At 45.5% G+C, this 23,734-nt stretch overlaps 1 protein-coding gene across 1 annotated transcript in view; it reads right to left on the bottom strand.

Moving 5' to 3' along the window:
* Window positions 1–23,734, bottom strand: part of LOC144781934 (WD repeat-containing protein 62-like) — a 636,677-nt gene that overhangs the window by 544,913 nt on the left and 68,030 nt on the right. Inside the window, exons 4-5 of the mRNA XM_078661021.1 lie at window positions 21,158–21,215; window positions 5,751–5,921 (exon numbers count right to left, since the gene is read on the bottom strand). Coding sequence (XP_078517147.1) covers window positions 5,751–5,921; window positions 21,158–21,215 — 229 coding nt within the window. The remainder of the gene's footprint in view (window positions 1–5,750; window positions 5,922–21,157; window positions 21,216–23,734) is intronic.

Below are 23,734 nucleotides of genomic sequence, written 5' to 3'. Positions count from 1 at the left end.
GCATTTACAATGCAACGGTCTCTCCTTTGCCAAAGTTAGAGCTATTGGCATTGTAAATGACATTTTTTTTTATTTATGTGTTGGTTTTAAAAACAAATAAATAAATGGCATTGTCATTTACGTCAATAGCTTAATCTCTTGCAAATGCGAGACCTATTTATTGCATTTGCACCCACAGACACACCCACACACAGCCCCACACACACATAGAGCCCCCCACACACACACACAGAGCCCCCCCACACACCGAGCCCCCCCCCACACACACACACAGAGCCCCACACACACACAGAGCCACACACACACAGTGCCCTACACACACAGAGCCCGACACACACAGAGCCCCCAACACACAGAGCCCCCACAAACACACAGAGCCCCCCCCACACACACACAGAGCCCCACGCGCACACACACAGAGCCCCACGCGCACACACACAGAGCCCCACGCGCACACACACAGAGCCCCACGCACACACAGAGCCCCACACACACACACACACACAGAGTTAGAAAGACGATTTTGTCGGAAATGCCTTTTGCATCCTTATAAAAGTGGCAATGCCTTCAATCTTCAAAATAGGTTGCACCTTCTTTATTACACGGGATGCGTAGATCGCTTCCCTTCAATGCCCTTCCCTTCACACATCCTTTTACTAGCTGATAGTTCAGGGGTGGCCCCCAAACCCTTCCCTCTTTTTACTGATTTTTGCCTCCCAAAGTCCCAACTCTCTGCATATGCCCACTTTTCCTTTTGGACATACCTTTGTGGGTTTTTTATCTGGGGGGGAGCACCAGTTCACTCTCCTTCACTCATGTTTTAAACTAATCAGTTCCCTTATGCTGCTCTTGTTATCCACCTTTAGAGGGTTCCTTCTGTTCTCCTCATCATAGACGCCTGAGCCCCTGCACCGCCCTTTGTTCTAGAAGCTAAAGTATATTCAGCAATTTCAGACCCAGAAGAAACCATATGCCCCCATTCTCAACTGTCCATTTTTATTCTTCAATGAATTACATTTCAAGGAAATAGACATTTCTCCGAATATATGTCCCACGTTTGTTGCAAACGAAACCGTGTTTGGTAGCGAAAAACACTAACTGCCAGATCTCAAGGTGCAGTGTACTGAAATTGCATTTATATAGCGCACTAACTGCCAGATCTCAAGGTGCATTGTACTGAAATTGCATTTATATAGCGCTTCCTTTCTCTGACGAGGCGCTGCACGGGTGACATGCAAACTCAGAACCTGTCAACCTGTCAAGACCCGACCAATCAACGTGGACTGAATGTTTTAAAGGACAGAAAGAAGAGAAGGAGTACCTATTTTATTCCTAAATAACTATGCCTCGGTCCAAGCATCGTGTAAGGGCATCCATATGAGAGGGCGGCGGACAGCATGCTCGGACTAGCGCCTGAGACTGATAGAAAGAGCCGAGAAGTAGGTGCTTTGCGTCGCTGCCTCCCCCATGACTGCGCACAGGCCATTAACAGAGCAGAGCTGCGCCTGCATTTTCTGCTTGAGAAGCTCGCGCTGACTGTAGCTGGAAGCCAGGGAGACCGGCTGGCACCAGTGGGCAGGGCGCCCCCTGTCTGCCGTTGAGAGAGCCTGCCATGGGCTCTGGTGAAAGGAGCGCGTGACTTCAGCTGGCACAAACAGGCTGATGCCTCGCGGGAGCACGGGCTGTCCCTGCACACCCGCTGCCTGGTGGCCTCGAGTAGTAAATCTCGCCCATTGCATAAGAGTCTTGAACTCATCTCGGTTGTCTCAGAGACTGATTGCACTCACTATGCGTCCGACGAGGGTGGAGGGGCCAGGCTGTTCCCGTAAAACAATACGCGCGAGAGCTGCCTTCTGGGAGGGGGGGGGGGGGGGGGGGGGGGGGGGGGGGGAGGGGGCGGCGTGGGAGGGTGGAATCTTCTTTCAATCTGGAGCGAGGCCAGGTGAACGCAAGGACGTCGAACCACCAAAACGCCACAGGGTGTCAGAAGTTGCGCTTGACCTCCTTTGGCCCACTGCAGACACAGCGGTTTGACCCCTAACCATTCATAAGCCTATTTTATTTTTTGTTCCTGCCAATGCCTTTATGAGCCGAGCTCTAGAGTAGTAGCAATTGCAGTGCCAGGCGTAGCAAAGTGCGATCCAAGTGCAGCAGCGATCGCTAATGACGTCGACATCAACTCTGTGGGTGAGACGGATGGACAGGAAGAGGAGAAAGGGTGGCGTGAATGAAGGGTAGTAGGGGTGAGAGAGGTGGCGGGGAGTGGCAACGGGATGAGGCAGAAGCGGAGGAGGGGGTGACACACGACCACATTTTCTCCGAGGCGAAGCAGAAATGCCTCGGAGAAACGCACGGTCATTTTGGGATTTGGGCGTGTTTTTCGTTCTCTCCTCTTCCCATTGGCTGGAAGGTAAAATTCCAGCCAATGGCAAGAGAGAAAGAAAAGAGAAAGAAAGTTAAAAACACACCCCCGAATCCCAAAAAGACGGGGCTTGAACAGAGTGATGCCCCTCTCCTCCAATGGCTGGCCTCCATTTAGGAAGCCAGCCAATGGAGAAGAGGGGAGGGTTCAAGCCCCCACACTGTAAACATAAGATCTCTCTCTGCGACTGCGCAAGCGCAGCCTACGCAGGTCTCGACCTAAAAAGGAGAAAGATAGGAAAACGAAAACAAGTGCAAGAAAATGACAATAAGTGGAATCACGACTAGACAGACTTAGTCAGAACATCTCGTATTCGGCAGCACCAGGTTGCAAACATGGTGTTTGGGCTTCTGCACTTATGATTTTTGTTTATTTAAAAAAAAAAATAAAAATTAAACAAATTCAACATTGTTTATTTCAAAGGAATAGCCAGACAATTAAAATACCCCCATTTTTAAACAAAGCTCTTATCTCCCCTAGCAAGCAGAGCAAGTCATTGCTACCCTTCCCAGAAGAGCTTCCATCTGGTATCTATCCATTCATCCTTAAATTCACCCACATATAGGCACCATTTACATTCTGTCATCCATTAACTTTTTTGTCCATATTGTAGTCTTTAACCATTCCATCCCGCTATCCATCAGTCTGCTGATCCACATTCAAACCTATTCATCCGTTTCCATGAAACCCATCCATCCATCCTTTCACCCATTCATCCAATCCCTCAGTCATCCATCCACCCACTCATCCATCCATCCAGCCTCACATCATCCATACATCCCTTCACTGTAGCTATCTTTCTTTTCACTCATTCATCCATCATTTCGCTTAGCCCCCCACCCACCTATCCATCATTTCACTCAGCCAGCCATCCGTGCACCCTTCACTCGTCAACCATCCATCCATCCTTTCATTCAACCATCCAGTGACTCTTCCTTTCACTCATCCATATATTCTTTCACTCATCCATCCTTATATTCAAATTTTCACTTATCCATCCTTTCACTCATCCATCATCCTCCATTTCACTCATTCATCCACCCTTTCACTCAGCCATCCATCCATTCACTCATCCACCCTTTCACTCAGCCATCCATCCATTCACTCATCCATCTTTTTACTTATACTAATCTATATTTTTGCTCATTCACCCATCCCACCATTCATCCTTTCATTTATTCATCCGGCCATCAGTTATCCATCTATCCACTACCCTTTTGCTCATCCATCCTTACACTCACACATCCATCCTTACATACATCCTTTCACTTACATTCTCACCCAACCTTTCACGTTAATTATGAGCCTTTATCTGCTGAGTTACAGATAGAAGAGGCCCATCAAGAACTCCACCCCCTCTGTAGCTGCTAAAGCGGGGAATTCACAACGCCCCTAGTTTAATCCAACCCTGAACCCTACAAAGGCCTACCAGAGTACAGGTATGACACATAGAAATGACAAGATTTAAGACACTTAGGCCTGTGAGTACCTATGACTTCATTTTGATGCAGAGTACCATACTCCATTCTCTTCACCAGGGACATGATGAGGACTACATGTATGTATTATAGCTTAATGCAATTGAACTCGCCCATCTAAATTGAAAGTATGTCTAATTAAAATAATCCAGGGACTGAGTCATAAGAATGCTCTTCCATTCATACGCTGTAGCTCTCACTACAATATATGATTTGGACATAGGGGCCCAACTGACACAATTAGGGGGCAAGGAAACCTCCCAACTGTGCTGGAAGGCAATGAAGCAAATCTCTGAATAGGCTGGAAGAAATTTGTCAGCACAAAGTACAAGACCAATAAGGCCAATCATTATTGTATTGCAATCAAGTTATTATTGATTAGTTGCGCCTTCTATGAAGTATATGGTTATCTTAAGCATACATGTAAATTGATTTATTGCTTGTGTATGACTAACCCCCTTGTTATATGCAAATGCTTCACAACTGTGAGTACTTCAAGACAAGATATGAATAAGTTGGCAGCTTTAAGGGCAAGGCATGGAGTGGCCTTCATCAACATGAGATCAGTTACAGGAGTTTTGTGAAATGATTTGGAACTTGTATGGGCAGCAAGAAAGAAGAGAAATAAAAAAGACAAGCCGGTTTCAAGATGGTATCTACTGACAAGGGATAGTAGTTTGAAGATGGTGACTACTCACTAGGTATAGTAGTTTCAGGCTCCAGAATGTAAAAAAATGATTTGATAAGTCTTGTGAGTAGCAATCTCAAAGGCTCAAGCGTGTCACATTAGAGCTGTGCCCCAGATGTACAACACTATGAAGCCACAAAACTGACAGCGAGCACACAGCCATAGGACTTCATAGTTTACATCTGGATCAAAGCTCTATGTGGCATGGAAGAGTTTTTTGAGGCAGCTAATGCATGCACGCATTACACTCTCAGCAAATGGCTATTCAGGCTCATCTTAAAACATCTAAAACAATAGAAATGAAGCGAACTTCTCTTCCAAGGAGGTCTGCTTCCTGTAAATATCATATTGCTCCAAGTGTTAATACATACAACAAAATACCCTACAACACTTCTACGTACGGAAGATTCAATGATAATCAGCAGGAAGGTTTCTATTACAAGTGCTCAGACCTTGCATCATTAGGCAACCAGACTTGGTGAGGAAGGATAATGGTATATTCGTTGCTACTTTTTCTGCTAGTTAACCTGCTGCTGATAATGTTTGCTGCACAGGTTTGACTTTTTAATCTAAAATAAAAAAGCACACATTTCTCCACCTGGGTAAAAATACGAAAGAGGTGAAATGCTAACTTGGAGTTCTAAAAGATAAGGAAATATATATTTATGTATTTATCTATTTAACATTTTCATACAGTGCACCTGTCCCGAAGAGCGGTGTTAGGTCACTTAAAAATAAACATGAAACCAGAGCAAGAAGGCGACCTACTACAGAGGTGATTGAGGTTACACGATCTTGACAACAGGTCAGAAAAAAGGTCTGTAAGCCTTGGCAGCAAAATGGTAATGGAGCTACCCTAAATCCACTTAGCTCTTTATTGAACTGAAAGTTGTCAAAGAGGTATGTTTAACAATGGTGTTACAAAGGCGGAAAGCGGAGTTTGTTTCCTTAGTTCTGAAGGTAGTGGGTATCAGACTTTGGGTGGCACCAGAAAAAACAAACGTTTTATGGCAACTTTACAAAAATTACATTTTTAGTGTCCTTACTTTTCTTGTCTGGAACATGCGGAGCTACCCAACCACACCTTTTAATGTTTCAAAGTGTTTGTAGAAAGGTCCAAATTCTACAAATGAATACTACGAAATAATACAGGCTTTCTTACCTTCCAGTCCCACAAGTTAACAAGCATATCATGATGATAACCCACAGAGACAATGTATTTATTGTTGGGAGAAAAAGCAACACAGGACACTCCATATTTGTGACCTAACAGTTCCGCCACTTGTGTCTTCTCTTCTTTGTCCCAAACACGTACTGCTGGTCTCGACCCACTCTGCAAAATAACGGCACACATTTACCAATTATTTTCGTTTTCAATATTGCCAAAGAGATTTCTAGATTGAAGTGTTGCTTTTGAGTGACAAGTTAGACTGTGCTACTGCACAGAATGACCACTGACCTAACAGGTAATAAAGCAATGGCTCTATCAAGGTTTTGCACTATAGTAATGCAAACAAGGACCCAAGTCAAGATTTTTAGTACGTAAAATGATATCCCTATATTTCAGAGCACTCTACAAAACCTTACCATCAGTTCACAAGCTGTAATGGACCAAAGTGATGCACTTCAACACAGATTTCTGCGTAAACCAAGATGGCAGAGGTATGCATGCCTGGATAAATCCATTACTCACAGCCTGGGTGCAGCATCCTCATGTGCACGGACAGGGACACTCAACATGCTATGTGCCCTTCAACCGTCACACACGTCATTCATCATGTCCCAAACCACGAACACCTTCCAGCTCAGCATGGACTCCAAAGGGCACCCAGCGACTTGACGCAAATCAGAGAGCTTTATGACCTCACCAGGGGTATGAAGCGCTACATAAATAACTCACCATGGCCACTTAGAAAAGCGATTGAGGCCTATCACGGTGTAAGGAAAGTACAAAGTAAATATCAATACAATACTTTTGATAATTTAAGCAAAGATTATGTCTATCTGAGCGGCAGGTATGAATCGAGTTGGCTGCCTCATTGCAGTACTCTGTGGTAAACTTTTCCGAGATCAGATATTAAACTAGTTTTCAGACTGGTGCGGCTTAGAGTCTGAACTACCTAAGACACTTTCCATTCAGAATACTTCTGAAGAGCAGTATCAAGAGTAGTGCATCGCCATTACCGCAGTGGCAGTCAATGCCACTTTGAAAATTCAAAAACATGTGTTGCATTATCACAGTCGTGCATTTTGTAACAGCCCGAACATTTGCAGAAATAATTGACAAGAGAGAGCCCAGGTGTTTGCCTGTGTATATGTTACACAAGTTGATACTTAGGGCCCCATAACGAAGGCGGACCATCGCTGCGGGATGGAGACCACCCAACATGTAGTCGGCGGTTCCACCTGCCTTATTATGATACTATCATGTAAGCAGTCGGAACATGCAGTTTTCTATTGCGGCTTGTGCTGCGGCCCAGAAAATGGCCACAACACAAGCAGCAGTAGAGAAAGGCATGTTTACAAACATCCATGCACCATGTGGTGCCTGGCATATGGTGCATGGATGTTTCGGGTGATATAGTAGTGGCCTACGAGGGCCGTGCTAGAGGCCCGCAAAGGCCCTTTCAGACAGCTTTTCCATGGCAATGGGACCACCATGAAAAGGCTGTGGAAAATGGACATTGTAATCCCTATGGTGGTGCCTGTCTTTTTTGGATGGTACTAAAGCATTACTCTATCTTTTTCAAAACAATATGATCTCACTTCATATCCTTCTTTTATCTGTTTTATTGTTCAGTTAACAGTAGACAACATAACTATGTTACCTTTTTCATGAAGAAGTTAGGTAACCTTTTCTTTGGTCTTGTCAAACAATAGTCAATGTATTTACTGTTGCACAGTCAAAATGTGAACGATTTCTCTCTGGCAATCTGGGGCTTGGCATAATCTGAATGTGCCATATAATGGGAATAAAAATAAGTACATTACCTAAAAAGCTGGGAAATGGTGGAGGGCCTGCCACTGCTTAAGACAAGGGACTCTTTACAGAAAAACACAGGTTGCATACCAAAGAGAACTAGTAGAAGAAAGGAGAAAATGCTGCATCTTAAAATTTGAGGGGTTTTATCCCACGTATTCCTCAATGGAGTGATTACTGCTGGCTGTAAATTGGTAGTGTAAAGCAAGTTCCTTGGTACGATAGAGTCAAATTAAGAGACTCCCGACCTGTTCTAGCTGCATGAAGAAAAGGAGTGTGCGATTAAAATTGCTGCTTGGGATAGTCAAAGAATAACCAAGCCTGGCAATTTTCATCTCAGTAGGCAATTTGATTGTGGTCTTGACAGAAGCACCTTAATGTGAACTAAACTTCAATTGATAGTTAAAGAAGTTGGAGAAGATTGCGGAAGAAATGCTCACACCATTGAGCTTTAATTCAGAGAACAGGTCAACAAAAAGTAATCCAGTGCTTGTTATGGGAGAACAGTAACTATCATTTTGATTACAAGTTATTGAGGAGGCCGAATAATGGTGTGTTGCCCAAGTGGGGCAAATCAAACAGGAAGGTATTGTATACAATTATATGAAATTAGGCTGATCTAGAAATAATGTGTTTAGGGAAAAATAAGATTTAAACTAAGGAAAGTCGAGGAGGAGGAGTAATTTCAGCCTTAATGCCCAATAGCAAGTAGTTGCTCACATGATTACAGACCTCAAACCTGAACTATTGGAGTTAAAAATTATTGTAACAACATTATCATCGATGATCCCTAAAACACCTATAACAATCTCTGATCGGAGCTTAGCTATGACAGAACAAGGACCTGGCAATAATTAATCTCACTACCAGAATTACGTTAGGTATTTCTGCATCGATGAACCGTTTAACAATCCCAGTAGTCTCCAATTCTTTGGCACATGGCCAACCCCAAGTTAATTTAGGAAGCACCGCTGGTGTCTAAGTTGCCTTTCACTAAACCCCCCCCCCCCCCAACACCTGTATACAGCAATGTCAACTTCCATTATCCATCGCTAGCCACCATCCAAAGGGTTGGCGCTGATACTATCACTTCACATCAACCGAGGGGACAGATTAATATTGGTTTTAGCCCCAGGGGTTACCAGACTCAAGCGGTGGGAACCGTGTATATGATTAATGTAGCTAAACTTGCCCCACTCATCATCGAAAATTAATATTTGCTGGCAACTATACGATCCACTGGATCAGAGGGGTTCGTCAGGGGCCTGATGTGATATGTTCAGACATCCTATAGGCTACATCTCCCATAAACTCCCTAATCCAAATCAAATATTAGCCCCCTCCAGATGAACTACAACATACAGTACATAGGAGTCCATGTTTAAAAAAATGAAATAAAAATCCCAAGGGCGATACCTTGGAATCTGATTTGGTCAGAGTAGACTGACTGGGAAATACAGATTAAGCCCTACATTGAGTATGGATATGAGTGTGAATTGGCGTATTTTCATTATTAAGAGAGAATCACAGGAGAAGAAACAAAATACCATATTAGTTACACATGCAGCAGATTGCGAGTCCAGTCTAGAAAATTTATGTCTACCTAATCCTGAATTATCCAGGAAAGTTACTCCGGTAAGCCTGAAAATTTCAAGTATAAAATCGAAGATCTATGACAGCTATTAGAGTCAGTTTATTGATGGCTTTGATTTTTGTCTGATACAGGAAAGTTAAGCAATAGATCCCCTCTTTAGAGCAGGTATAAAAGTTATTTCAAACGAGGACTTAGTTCCAATACAGGGCAGGCCTCAAGTGGCTTGTCTATTAATGTCAAAATTACCCTTAAGTGCCCAATTAAATAGATTTGCATTAACTCGCAATACATTGGATTTCAAGATTTATAGGAGGCAAGACCAGCAACTTCTTTTACTTAATATGTATAATCGAAGAACAACAATTCGACGGAATCACATACACAAACTACTCCACAGTGGACTAACATTCAGTAACATACATACATTATCATCAGGGGAATCTTAATACAACATTTGATCCGTCATTGGTAACTAGGAACTTGGCATCGGGCAGAGATGCATTTTGGGTGTTCCAGAATTACCTGGTCCATTTAAAAAACAACTCTTCTCTTCAACTGCTAGACACAACACTCTCTTATGGCCTACCTGCCTGTAATGGCCGATATTACTCAGATTCTTAAAATACGCCTACATTTAATAGGGGGACCTATAAGAGTAACAAAGATGACATACTATTAGATTCATGGGTTTATTGTGAAATGATCAACATGGCCGTGATTCCTAGACAAGAGAGTGATCATGACCCTCTGGCTCTTTATTTGAATGGTGAAATGATTAGTGACTTACCAGATCACTGCAAAAGTAGAGCACAATCTAGTAATCACTGTTAATCGAAGGAATGTAAACTGGGGAGATTTAATACAACATCCTTCTATTATAGAAACGATGAATAGAAGTCTACTCCCAGTTCTCTCTATTTTTAGCCAAAACGTGGATAATCGATTGCTGTTATTTTAAACTGGTGCCAATTTTATTCCGTATTAAATTTTTTTTTTCTAAACAACATAAAAAAAGTCTTTAAAAGGTAGACAAGGAACACATGAATGGTTCACTAAAGATTGTCGATAAGCAAAGACTTTGCTTATTAACAATATTATATTTACATTCAGGAGGCTAGGATTGTTTCGAAAATGAAGCTTAAAGAGGCTAAAATAGTTTGGGGAACGGGTTTGTGGGATGATCTATAAAAAGCTGCCATTTCTAAGGATACTAAAATGTGATGGCAGTTGGGAGCCATAACAAGAACCCCATACATATCCCATGAGTGGGTCAGACACTTTAAAGGGTTGTACACAGCAACATCTGAGGGAAATACTATTGAAGCTTCATTTATAATCCCGATGCCACTTCTGTATTCCCCAATTCGTAGTGCTGTAAGACCCTAGAGGAAATCATCCTCTTTGCAATTCCTCCAGTCCTAGCAATGCATGCTTTTCTATATTCGCAATGTCTGATCCCTATTCAGCTGTATGTGCCCAGAGAAATAAGAAGGCTCCTGGACTAGATAAAATTCCTACAGACCTGAACCGTCAAGAGCCTACTGTATAGGTACCAAACATTCAAACATTAACGCTCTGTCAATGCTACAACAGCTGGAGCCCAAATCCCCACCTTGTGGAAAGGTGCAGAGATAATCCCAATTCATAAGAAAGGTTGTCGTAATGTCCCTGGTAATTATTGCCTCCATCAGCCTGATTGATAACATCCAGATGATTTCCTTATATAAGTCCTTGTCGCACGGACAGCCTAGATGTCTGATAATGAGATCCTCTGGCATTTCCAGACAGGTTTTAGATGAAGGACCAGGTTTTCTTGCGATTAGATTAAAATCGGTTTACATTAATTGAGGCAACCTTAAAATAGTCTTTGTAGGCTTAAAGACTGCCTCTGATATGGTCCAAAGAGGGATGCTATGGGAAATTCTGAATGGGTTGGGAGTTCCGCCAATTTTTTTGAGATAATATGAATCTGCTTCAAACACACCTTTGTTCAGGAACAATGTGGAGCAAATGGTGAATTCACTGAGAGCCTAACAGTTAGTAAAGTAGTAGGACTAGGATGCGTTTTGGCACCCATACTTTTTCTTCTTTTTATAAATGGCTGTGTTAAGTAATCTTTCAGGCGGAGGTGGGTGGGTTCGCTAGTGAATCCAGAAAGATCTTCAAGCTGCAAAACTACACCGACAGGTAAGAAACAATTAGTTTTGCAGCGTGAATCTTTCTGGATTCACTATGCTGTGCATAGACTTTGTAGCGGTTTCTCATGTTTGTGGCGGCTGGGTGGAAGATGACCGTTGGTTATTGAATATGTGTTGAAGCACCTTTTGTCCGACTTGTGCTTCCTTGTTCATCTGTATATCCACACAGTAGTGCTTCGTGAACGTGTGCACTGAAGCCCATGTTGCCGCCAGGCATATGTCCTGAATGGGTGTGTTAGCTAGGAAGGCTATTGTAGCTCCCTTCTTCCTGGTAGAGTGGGCGCGTGTCCCCTCTGCTAGTTCCTGTCCTGCTCGCTTGGGGCAGAACTGTATTGTTTGAGCGATCCATCGTGCAATGGTTCCTTTAGTTACTGGTTTCCCCATGAAACTGTTAGCGAAGGACACAAAGAACTGTTTTGTTTTCCTGTGTCCTTTTGTTCTCTCAATGTAGTGCATGACTGCCCTTCTGGCGTCTAGGGTGTGCAGAGCCTGTTCAGCGCTAGTGGCTGGTTTTTAGAAGAAACTTGGTATTTGTATAGTCTGGTTCATGTGGAACCTTGACACCACCTTTGGCATGAAGTGTGGGTCCGTTCTCATCACTACCCTATCGTTGTGTATCTCGATGTAGGGTTCTTGTAGCGTTAGTGACTGTAGCTCGCTCACTCTGCGTAGTGAGGTGATTGCTACCAGGAAAGCTGTTTTCATGGTCAGCATTTCTAGGGAGGGCTTGTGAAGTGGCTCGAAAGGATCTTTCATGAGTTCTGTTAGGACTAGGTTAAGGTTCCATGCAGGTGGCGGCACCCTCTTTGGTGGTGCGATCCTTTTTGCTCCCTCCAGGAATCTCTTAATGACTTGTGATGTGAAGAAACTCTTGCACGTTTCTCCCCTTGTGTAAGCGACTATCGCTGCTAAGTGAACTCTTAATGAGGATGAGCTTAGGTTCTTGTCGAGCAGGTGCGTGAGGTAAGCACTGTCGAGTCCTTCTGCATCTTATTGTGTAGCTTTTCTCTCCTGCACCACAATGTAAATCGCTTCCATTTTGATACATAGCACTTCCGTGTGCTGGGCCTTTGTGCCTCCCGAAGTACCCTCAGGGTGCTTTCTGGCAATTTCAAATGCGCAAACTCTATGTCCTCAGGAGCCATGCTACTAGGCTCAGGCTCTCTGGCTCTGGGTGCAGCACCTCTCCGTTTTGCATGGAGAGTAGGTACTTTCTTCTCCCGAATATGTGGGGTGCACACTGTCTCATCTCAATGATCTGTGAGTACCATGTCTGCCTGGCCCACTGCGGTGCGACCAGTATCAGGGTCATGTTGCTCGTTCTGCACTTGCTGAGTACCTTGTGCATCAGCGGTAGCGGGGGAAAAGCGTAAGCAAATGTCCTGGACCAGTCTATCCATAGGGCATTCCCCAGGGACCCCTCCCAGGGCTGCCTGGATGCCAAGTTTCGGCAGTTTGTATTTTGGCGTGTTGCAAACAGGTCCACCGCGGTGTCCCCCACCTGTCGAACAGCCTCATTGTTTCTTGTGCACTGAGCTCCCACTCGTGGGATGCCAATGTCTGTCTGCTGAGCCAATCTGCCTCCACATTGTCCTTCCCTGGTAGATGTAAGGCTAACCGGTCTATGTTGAGTGGGATAGCCCATCTCCATATCTCCTGCGCTAGCCTTGAAAGCGGGGCTGATTGTGTTCCACCCTACTTGTTGATGTAGAACGTCGCTGTTGTGTTGTCCGTCTGGATCAACACTCTTTGCTTGTACAGTTTTGTCTGGAAGGCTTTCAACGCTATGAAAACTGTCTTCAACTCCAGGTAATTGATGTGTTTGACCGCATCTGCTGGTGTCCACAGTCCTCTCACTGAGTTTCTCCATGTGAGCGCCCCATCCCTTCTGGGATGTGTCTGTGGTGATGGTCACAGTTGGCGTTGGTGGCGCCAGAAGCTTTCCCCTTGTTATGTTCCTAATGTTCCACCATGCCATTTCTTTCTGCACTGAGTGCGTTACAACAACTAGATCCTCCCAACGACCTGTAGCTTGTGACCATTGCTCCTGTAGCCATTCCTGTAAAGGTCTCATGTGAAGCCGAACATTTGGCACTAGGTGTATGCATGATGCCATCATGCCCATGACCTTGCTCGCTGTTCTCACTGTCCGAGCTTGCCCCTTCCGGTAGAGCTGCGTCTCCTTCACCAGTGCTCTCGATCTCTTCTCGCTGGGGACCACTTTGCTCTGTAGGTGTCGATCTGTGCTCCCAGGAAGATTTTTACTTGTTCTGGTTCCAGTGAGGATTTCCTCCAGTGGCTGGAGAAACCCAGGTTCATCAGCGTGCTCGTCACTCTCCGTGCATGCTGCTTGCACGTTTCGTATGAACTTGCTTTTATTAGCCAGTCATCCAGGTAAGGGTATACGTGTATTCCTTTTCTTCGTAAGTGTGCTGCGACTGTTGCAAGGCACTTTGTGAAGACCCTTGTTGCCGATTTGAGGCCGAACGCCAGGGTTATGAAGTGGTCTTCTCCGATGGTGAATCTGAGCAGATGCTTGTGCCCTCTGCTCATTGGGATATGCAGGTAGGCATCCTTGAGGTCTATGGTGACCATGAAGTCCCCGCCTTGTAATTGAGGAAGTACCTCTTGCAGGGAGGTCATTTTGAACTTTTGCGTTCTTATGAATTTGTTCAAGAATCTTAGGTCCAGGATGGGTCTCATCGTTTCGTCTACCTTTGGTACCAGGAAGTACATTGAGTACACGCCCCTTTCTTTTCCCTTGATGCCCTCAAAATTATCATTCTTGCCATGGTCCTCTCCCGTCTTGACTACGGGAACTGCCTGTATGTGGGCATTCCCGCCTATGAATTGCGGCGACTCCAGACTGTTCAGAATCAGGCTGCTCGCCTCATTTACCAGCTCCCCAAATTTCATCACACCACTCCCCTTTTAAAATCCCTTCACTGGCTCCCCATCTTGTACCGAACCCTCTTCAAAATGGGATGCATAGTCTTCATGGCCCGCGCCTGCACTGCCCCTCTCTTTATTAACTCACTGGTCACCCATTACCTCCCTGTCCGCAACCTTCGCTCCTCTAGCCAGGCTCTTCTTATGGTTCCCCGTTTCCGTAAGGCCAGAGCGGGTGGCACCAGGTTTTCCACTCTGGCCCCTCGCTTTTGGAACAGTCTCCCTCCTACCATCAGATCTATCACGTCTACCTGCACTTCCGCAAGGCGCTTAAGACCCATCTCTTTGCCCAAGCATTTTCCACTCACTGACCATTGCTGCCTTCCCTCCTCACCTGTAATCACCCAGCGCCAGGAAACCGCTTGGTCACAGTGCGCTAAGCTTTTTCAACTTCAACTTCCTTTCTCTGTACGGCACTGGTTCTATGGCCTGCTTCTGCAGGAGCTCTCTTGCTTCTTCTTGAAGGTGTTCTAGCTCTTTCTTTGCTAGTGGTCTTCTTTTTGGTTTTCTGTTTGTTGGTTTCCCTTCCAACTCTATGCAGTACCCGAACTGTATGATGTTGAGAACCCATTTGTCTGAAGTAATTCTCTTCCACTCCTGGAAGAAATGCTTTAGTCTTCCTCCCACTGGTCTTGCATGCTGGCATGTGTTTAGTTCGTGTAACTCCTGTCTGTTTTGTTTGTGCTCCACCCTGGGAGTTTTTGCTTGGGTGGGCACATGGAGCTTGCTTAAGTCACTTAGAGGTGGGTTGTTGTCCCCCTCTCTTATTCTGTCCACGTCCATTTCCTCTCCCGCGAAAGGACTGGCCTCTTGGCTGGTACTGCCAGGACTGCTTTTGTTGACCCTGCTGTGTCTGGGTGTCTGCCTGGTGGGTTTGTTGGAACGCCTGGTGTGATGTTCCTGGCTGGTTTCCTCCCCTCCCGTTAGGTCTTCGTAACGGGGTGCCTCTTTTAGTACCTCTGAACTGCAATGCCCCCATGGATCTTGCAGTCTCGTTATCCTTCTTCAGTTGTCTGAGCTTCTCATCAACTGGGCCCCGAACAATGTTTCTTCGTTGAACGGGGTGTTCAGGATGCTGTGTTGCCCTTCCGGCTTGAAGCCTGAAATCTTGAGCCAGGCTTGTCTCCTTTCCGTGATGCCCATCATCATGAGTCTGCTGGAGTTGTCTGCTCCGTCCAGGGCAGTTTTGAGGCAAGAATTTGCCACATTCTTCCCCTCCTCGACCAGGTGTTCAGCCCTTTGCTTGAATTCCTGAGGCATGTTCTTTACTAACTGGCCCAGCTCATCCATGATCTGGTACATGTGTCTGTTGAGCAGCGCCCTTTGCCGTGACCGAAGAGGTCTTCGGGTCTTTCTCCCTCGGCGTGGAACGCTCCTTTTCGGGGACGTTTTTTGACGTCTTTTGCTGTTCACCAGCTCTCCGCGCCGGGGACTCCTTCTCAGAGGGTCCACTGGGCCTGGGTGTAGCCGCGGGTGCCGAAGTTTTCAGCGTCGGCGCTTTCGAGGCCTTACCCTTGTTTTTTCGAGACTCAGAGTCTCTCGGGTGTTATGGGGCTGTAGAGTCTCCTACCTTGTACGGAGTCTTCGTATTATCGGTCTCTACGACCGTGTAGCCGTCGTCTTAGGCGGCGGCGTTGTCCTCTCCTTCAGATGATAGCCCCAGGTCTCGAAGGGACGGTGGCTGGCCCTTGCACTGCATGCTAGCGTTGGCTATCCTCTGTCTCGCTCTAACTCAAAGAGTCTTCGGCGTGAAGACGGAGCAGGCTCTGCAGTCCCTGCTCTCGTGGTCGACCGGTAGGCAAAGGTTGCGAACCGGGTGCTGGTCCTTCTGCGCGTACGTGTGGTGGCAGTTACGGCAGAATTTGAAAGGAGTGTTGTCCATCTCATGCGTTCAGGGGGCCCCCTGAGCGTGCATTCTCCAATGGACGTCGAAGTTCTGGAAGATCTTCTTCTCCTTCGTCGTCCTCTTCGATTATGTAGTCTCCTGTAGTCTTTTAATATCCTTTTCGTCCAAAAAGGAGTATTTTTCTTCTTTCTCCAAAAATGTCTGGAGCCCTTTCGGAAACGATCCAGACCCAACCGCGGAAAAAAGAATCTGAAGATGGTACCCAAGAGTGGGAGCGTCCGCAGGAAGCGTGCCGACGTCACCGGAAATACACCAAGAGGTGAGACGCCGACGCCCACCTGGGCTACAAAAAAAAAAAAAAAAAGACTACGATTCCGGACCCAACCACAAGACCGCGGAATAATGCACAGCATAGTGAATCCAGAAAGATTCACGCTGCAAAACCCCTGCCCTGAAATTTTTGATGGCACTCTTCAGGCCTCAAAAATAACACAGAGGAGATCCAGATGTTATTGGAGAAGTTTGACTCATGTTGTACTATTCAGGGTCTAGAAATGAACACTCTGAAAAGTTTATGCCCATTAACCCCCTTAAGACCTTTAGAGACAAATTAATGTTCAGCAAAACATGTCTGGAGAGATTCTCAGATTTTGACTACCTTGGTGTCAAGCTATCAGACTCCCAGGCATGGTCATCCCAACTTACAAAGAGTGCCATCTTGCTGAAACTTACAGCTACAGCCATAGTTAGGTTTGCCAGGAATACTACCTCTCACTCTGTGTCCCTAGCGATTAAAATCTACAGAGCACAAGGGGCTAGCACTACAATGCATGGTGACTCAACTCTTGGGGCACTACAAAGTTGATGTCTTTGTTACTACCGAAATGTTTATTAGAAACTTGCAAAGAACCCTGAAAAGGACTCTGCAATTTCCCCTAAGACTTAATTTGACCTTTAAACCCATTTTTAGGCTTAATAAATTGAGACACATTCTTTTTTTGGATTCATATTTGGTCTACTAACGAGCTGGAAACGTACAGGATGGCCCTTCGAGATAGCTTCCAAATATTGTATGCACCTAACCGGTCTTGGATGGGGTACATTAAAATCTCTATGATAACACTTGGTCTGAGTAACTACTGGTTTACATCTACTAAGTCTGCCTTGCGTAATATTGTGAAAACAAGATTCTGGTACAGATAGTGAGAGACGCTTCAGATGGCTCCATCAATTCGTGGACAACTAAGTTTATTCCTCGATGAAATGTGAACCAATTTTTCACAATTCTTAAATTATGTGAATCCAGACACAGCAAGATGTTTGCACATAAAATTGAGGCTGGGAACTCTTCTTTTACTACTACTGCTTGCCATCTGGTCAAGGAAAGTGAGGAACATTTGCTGTTCTTTTGTGCAGCCTATCTAAGACAGAACCAGGTGGATTATCCTCCTGGGCAGAAGACGCTTTAAAGAATCGCTGAGAATTTGAAAAAATGATACAAGGCCTTCAGTGCCATTTTCTGTTCAAAATTACTAGAATCAGCTTAGCATGTGAGATCTTGAATTCTGAGATTAGAATTCCAGAGATAGATGTTGACCATTCTGTTCACCAAATTTTAAAATGACTCCGTTTTTATTGCTTGGATGTTATTGTTATTGTGTATAATGCATTTTATGTGGAAACCTAAATTGTAAATATGGGTTTTGTTTACTTTTTTCGATGGATTTTATCCGATGTGTCAATAAATCGAATGAAATTAAAATAACAGGACTGCAGTGGATCAGGATGTCTTTGTCATGATGGTATTTAGTAGAACTTTTTTGATTGAGTTGGCTATAGTCTAGGCCTCTTATAATTGGTTACCAATTGTTTGGAACATATAGTCTCCAACACTGTGGGGAAAAAAAGATTCAAAAGTTAACGGCACTGACAATCATTTTCTTATGCTGCTCTGAGTTAATCTGCTCGAATATGATCTGCTTCGTGTGTTGCTAAATTAAATTATATTTACGACCAAATATGATCAATGCTTGGAACTAACGTTGCTGGCTTATGATTGTGTGTGTGGTTGGCATAGGGTTAGAGAATGGGCATCTTTTACCGCCCTAGTCAGATCTGAACCAACATCAGACCTGCATCATAATTTGTAACCTTTGTTACAAAATGGTGAGCCAACCAGCTGCTTACAAATCGGGTGTTCAGCCACAGATAAACGTTGTAGGAAGGTGAATACCTGACTATGGTTACCCCAAATTTTTTGCCTTGTGTTTAGCTGGTTCTCGACTTACTTGGCCTGGGATCCTGCTAATCAGGGTCCCAGGCTATCTGCTCTCTCTTTAAATGGACTCCATATACCCTAGGTACATAACCAATTTGGTATTGGACACCTTGTCAGCCCCTATACAGTGCACTATAGGTGCCAAGGGCATAGGTGCATCCAAGGCCTACCAGGGGCTGCAGCATATCTTTACCACCCCTGGCTGGTACTTCAATCGACACAACTGGCTGTTCACACAGCTTGGGCAAGGGGGTGTAATCACCCCTTGCTTAGATGTAGTATACCTATGTCTAAACCTATATCTGGACACATATACACCTATAAGTCACTCCTATGGCAGGCCTTAACAATCCTGGAGGCAGAGTGCTTGGTTTTATGTGAGATGGTGCTCTAGCATGAGCTGAGCCTGTCTGCAGCTTTCGGAACCATTTCCTTACAGCTGTTCCAGTGATACTGCCATACCATATACTCGTAAGTGCATTATAATCCTCGCGGTTAATGCTAACTTTGGTTTGGCTTTATCAAAACATGTCGTGTTTGGTGTCATACATTTTGGAATACTACCCCCTCGCCAATTCTGGCGACGGGGGTAGCATTCCACCCTTCTAGAGGGATAAGACATGTTACTTACTGCAAATGCGGTTAATCCTAACCAGAGCCCCAGCATCACAAAATGGATGCTGCTGCCACAGACACATGTCTGACCTCCTGCTGCTGACCGAAACTTGGCAGAGGACGCCTGGACAAAGGGTTTCCTGTCACAGGGAGGTGTCACACCACCCCAGACAGGAGATAGTGGATTGTAGCAGGGAGGGTTGAAAGAAACTAGACACTGCCTGGGGCACACAAGGTGTCACTGGGCAGATTCCAGTCAAACCGGTTCTGGGGTACTCCAGCCCCAGTCCTGGCGGCAAACTGGACATAGGAAAGGGGTGTAACCACCCCCTTCCTGGGTCCCACCCATAGGAGGGACCTAGCAGGTAATCCAGCACCCAGATTTGGAATATAGGTGGGAGCAGTGCCAATGCACATCAGATTATCCTGACAAACTTATGAAACGAAACTCTGGACCCTTCGACATCCCACTCGACGTGGAAGACTGAAGAATCTCCCTTGTGGTCAAGGAGTGACCACCCTGTGCAAACAGGCACAATCCAGCACCTCGACGTTTGCTTTGTTGCAGTTCCCGCCGGAACTCGAGCGACAGAGATCGACAAGACCCAGCGTGCCTGCCTTCTAACAGCCCGATCCACAGTACCTGCAGAGCTGAGACCCCTGGAGGCGACCTGAAGCGTGTGAGCGGCCATCTTGGAGAAACAACGAAGCGCTGACCGTGCAGCATCCGAGGCCCCCTCGAAGCTGTGCATTGGAGTCTGAGAAGCTCCAGCCCCGAGCAGCTTGTGCACCGAAGCTCACCCCTCCACACTCGACGAGTGCTGCGTGGGACCCTTTTGCATCTTTCTGCTCGACGCGTTGGTCCGGTCGCTTGCCCCTTGGCTAGTGGCCCCAGAACCGACGAACCTACGAATTTACACAGCTGATCTGGTTGCTCCAGATTGGCACTCGCTCCCCTGAAAAGGAGCACCCGCTCAGACCTTGCTGGTCCGAGTGTTAAGCCTTCTTCGAATCCTGCGTGGGTTGCCTTTGCCAAGGCCTGTTGACTCCGATCGTGAAGCCGACAACGCCAACAGCGAGAGCCTTCGTGGGACAGCTCGTGATTCACTCCAGGACATCCTCGGTGCCCCAGAGTCCACGTGGCAGCGGAGACAAGGCACCAGACAACGACCTGATTGCGCCAGACATTGCCTGGTTCCTTCCTGGTCACTGGCTAGTGACCCAGACTCTGTCCCCTCTGCTTTCAGGTACCCTTCAACTTCGATCCACCCTTGGATCGCACCGGACACTTCTCTCCTGGACGCCTGCAGCATCTTCATCCTCAGGCACCATCGAACTGCGTGACGAAACCCGACACAGGTTGGCACCTGTGCACCCTGTGGGTGAGGTAAATTACTAGCGCCGGTGTTCCCACACTGGTACACACCTCTAGTGCCTAAGTCCAAAGTTTGGTAGTCCTAGTCCAGTCGGAAGACTCTTTAATCTGTGAAACGATAACTTTTACGCACCATTGACTTTACATTGGTGCAAGCCGTGCTTCCCGCACTGCACCCGAATCCCGCGGGCTACTCCCGTCCTAACTGTGGTTAGTCCAGTGTAGTCCCAGCGATTCCCAAGGCCCTAGGCCTTACCCCCAATCGATTAGTGATTGTTATACCACTTTTTTGATATATGGTTTGAGTGGCAACCGGCCTCATCCAAAAACGTGCAACTTGTATACGTTATATTGTGCTTTTGTTTAAACGCTTGTGCTTCATTGCTCATAAAGAGTAGTGGGGATTATTCTGAGAATAAATACATATATTTTTATAATATATAACTTGTGTGGTGTCATTTCATTTGGTATTACAGGATTGCATATGGTAAACCAGCTGGCTTCACATGTCCTTTTGAGTTAAGCCTTTAAGGCTGCTTAGTCCATGCTACCCCTAGGATAGCTTGTCTATAAGGTTGACTTACAACCATCACCATAAGGGATTGTTTGGACTGATACAAGGTGCCCACAGAACTGTGGACATCATATACCAGGCCAACTTCTCACAAACGTAAACAACAGCAATACATTAAGAAACACAAAACTGCAGATATTAATATGAGATTGAAACTCACCTCTCCAGTTACAATATATTTTCCATCTGGTGAGAAAGACAAAGCGCTGAGTGGTTTTCTGAAATACATACATTTATTGTAAGGAAATATCCAAAGCCAAGCATTCAAAAACTATATTGAATAATTATTCATTTATGAATACAAAAAGGAAACCCTACTGTCGTATTTGAAAAGTTATACTATTTGAAAATGTGAAACACACAGGTTTATTTCACTTTTAGTCTAAGGCGGGTACCTTTTCTCAAGTCAACAATAGCTCGTAAAAGTAATGCTTTTAAGGTAAATAGGAAGTGGATGCTGCCTCATTTTCACATTTCCTTCAGCTGAAATTCCTCCTGTGCATATATTTTTCTGCTACCAAATTCTGAAAACTCACACGATATGAACTGATGAAAACATTGACTAAGCAAACTTTATTTTATGGAGAGCATAATCTAATGTTTTCATTTTTTGATAATTTCACTTTCTTCTCAACCTTTAACTACGCCCCCCACCCCTCTCCCCAAAACGTGCAAAATACGTCAACTTAAATGTACTCCTAATTGACTACGGGAATGTGTGAGCCATGTTAAGTTGAGGGCGACGCTGGAAAGTCCCAGCCTGGACCTTCATCAATGCAGGTTGAAGAAATCCTCTCTGAGGCTGGGTGGACGGTAGGTGTGGGTTCCCTTTAGGGTGGTGGTGGTGTCCATTCATATTTTGAAGTGTATCTGTTCCAGGAGGTGGGTGTCTGAGTCCGTGGAGGTGATTCAGTCGATTATGATTTTGTGGATGATCGCGAATGCTCTGCCAGGTTTGTGGGTGCAGTCTTGGTGTATGATTTTGTAGGCATGCAGGTTGGATGTGGCAATGTCTACTTTCGATGCTGGGTTTAGTCAAGTTACGGTCAGCCAGAAAAGGTCAGGCGCGTTGCTGTTTAGGAGTTCCCAGATTTCTGTGGAGTGTTTCTCGAGTGAACGGACATTAAGGAGCATAACAGACAGAGGATGTGGGGGTGGTGGTGTTGTGCGTCCGTTTAGTGGCATGTTAGGTTCCTTGGTGGCAGTTGTGTCTGCACTTGAGGTGTCGCAGTTGAAACTGCAGTAGGAGCAGGTGCAATGTCCTACCATGGTGCATGGAGAAGTGTATGGTGTTGAAGCCATGGAGGATGGTGGCATAGTAGCAGCGTTTGTTGGCTCTGCAGTGATAGTCGTCTTGCGACGGATGGTGTGGAGGCTAGCGCCCTGCATTAAGTAGGTCCTGGGCTGATCCTCTTGGCTTTCTGGATACTTGGGGTGTGTGCGTGTGGGGGGGGAGGGGGGGGGAGTCGCAGCACCCGGCTGCTGGTGGGAGTGGGCTATAATATTGCAAAAAGAGACTTTGCTCGGCATTGGCGATGTCAACATGTTCCGCCCTTTCTTTAAATGGACAAGGGGAATGGACTTTGCTGCTATGGCAGAAAAATAAGTTTATAAATCCAGAGGGTGCCCCGGAAAAACATAATAGGATCCGGGGAGACTGGATGTCTTACTCTGAATCTCTCCTCCCCATGGGATTATCTTCTGAAGTATACTTTTGTCCTGCTGACTATTCGGGTATCGCGAGACTGGACTCAATGCAGCTCTATTGGTATTCTATGTTACATTTCTTTTCCTGGTTCTTATGCTCTCTAAAATTAATAAACAGATATATATAAAAAAAACTGTAGGTCCTGGTGTGGGCGTTGCCTTAGCATAGGCGGGACTGAGAGTGCGGGAAACCTGGCAGCTGCGGTGAAATTAGGCAGGAATAATCTGCAATGAGCAAGAGAATTGCAGAGAGAAGGTGGAGACGGCAACAGGAGTGGGTAACAGACAGACAGGAGTCCAGGTACCATCTCCTGACTTGCCTTTGGTGAGAAAAGCACTTATGGTGTTAATGGAATGAGCAACGGCTGCCAGTCAGAGAATCTATCTTGGTCAAGGCACAGAAGACCGTAATACAAAAAATGAAAATTGTTGAGCTGGGAGCTTCCCTTGCATAGTAAATGAGCTTGCAACCTTGTCCTAAGTAATAGCCTTTCTGGTGAATCTGATATCTTGCCTTTCTGTTGGCCCAGTTGAAAGATTAATTTTGCAGGTGAACTGAGTCCAAGGACGGTCAAGGGTAAATCCAAGGTCCAGAGCCTGTTCTGTGACTTGACAGGCACACCAAGCATACCCTCATTATTGACAATAAACGGTCTATATCCTTCATTGATGACATAAAATGATGGTGGTGAAGTGTTCACATTTGTGAGGATGAATGGTTCCGAGTTATTCTTTACTTAGTTTCAGAGGGTATGCAGACTATCAGTACCACTCATTGAAAGTGTTGCTTAGATGTAACATCCATACCCTTGCGCTGACATTCAACGTGTGCATGTTGTGTCTATGGCATATATGTTGTAGGAAGACTGTGCGTGTGGCGAGTTGGATGTCTGTGGCCAAGAGAACCATTTTAGATTGCCCATGGCACAGGAGAGAGGGCGGATATAGCATCCTGGACAGTGGAAGTGTATTGGCTGCTCTGCTGAAGCTGGAAGGAGGGGACACTGAAGTGATGGAGGATGAGAGGGGG

The sequence above is a fragment of the Lissotriton helveticus genome, chromosome 9, assembly GCF_964261635.1.
Source record: "Lissotriton helveticus chromosome 9, aLisHel1.1, whole genome shotgun sequence".
Classification (NCBI taxonomy): domain Eukaryota; kingdom Metazoa; phylum Chordata; class Amphibia; order Caudata; family Salamandridae; genus Lissotriton; species Lissotriton helveticus.
This window is presented reverse-complemented; position numbering and strand designations above follow the sequence as displayed.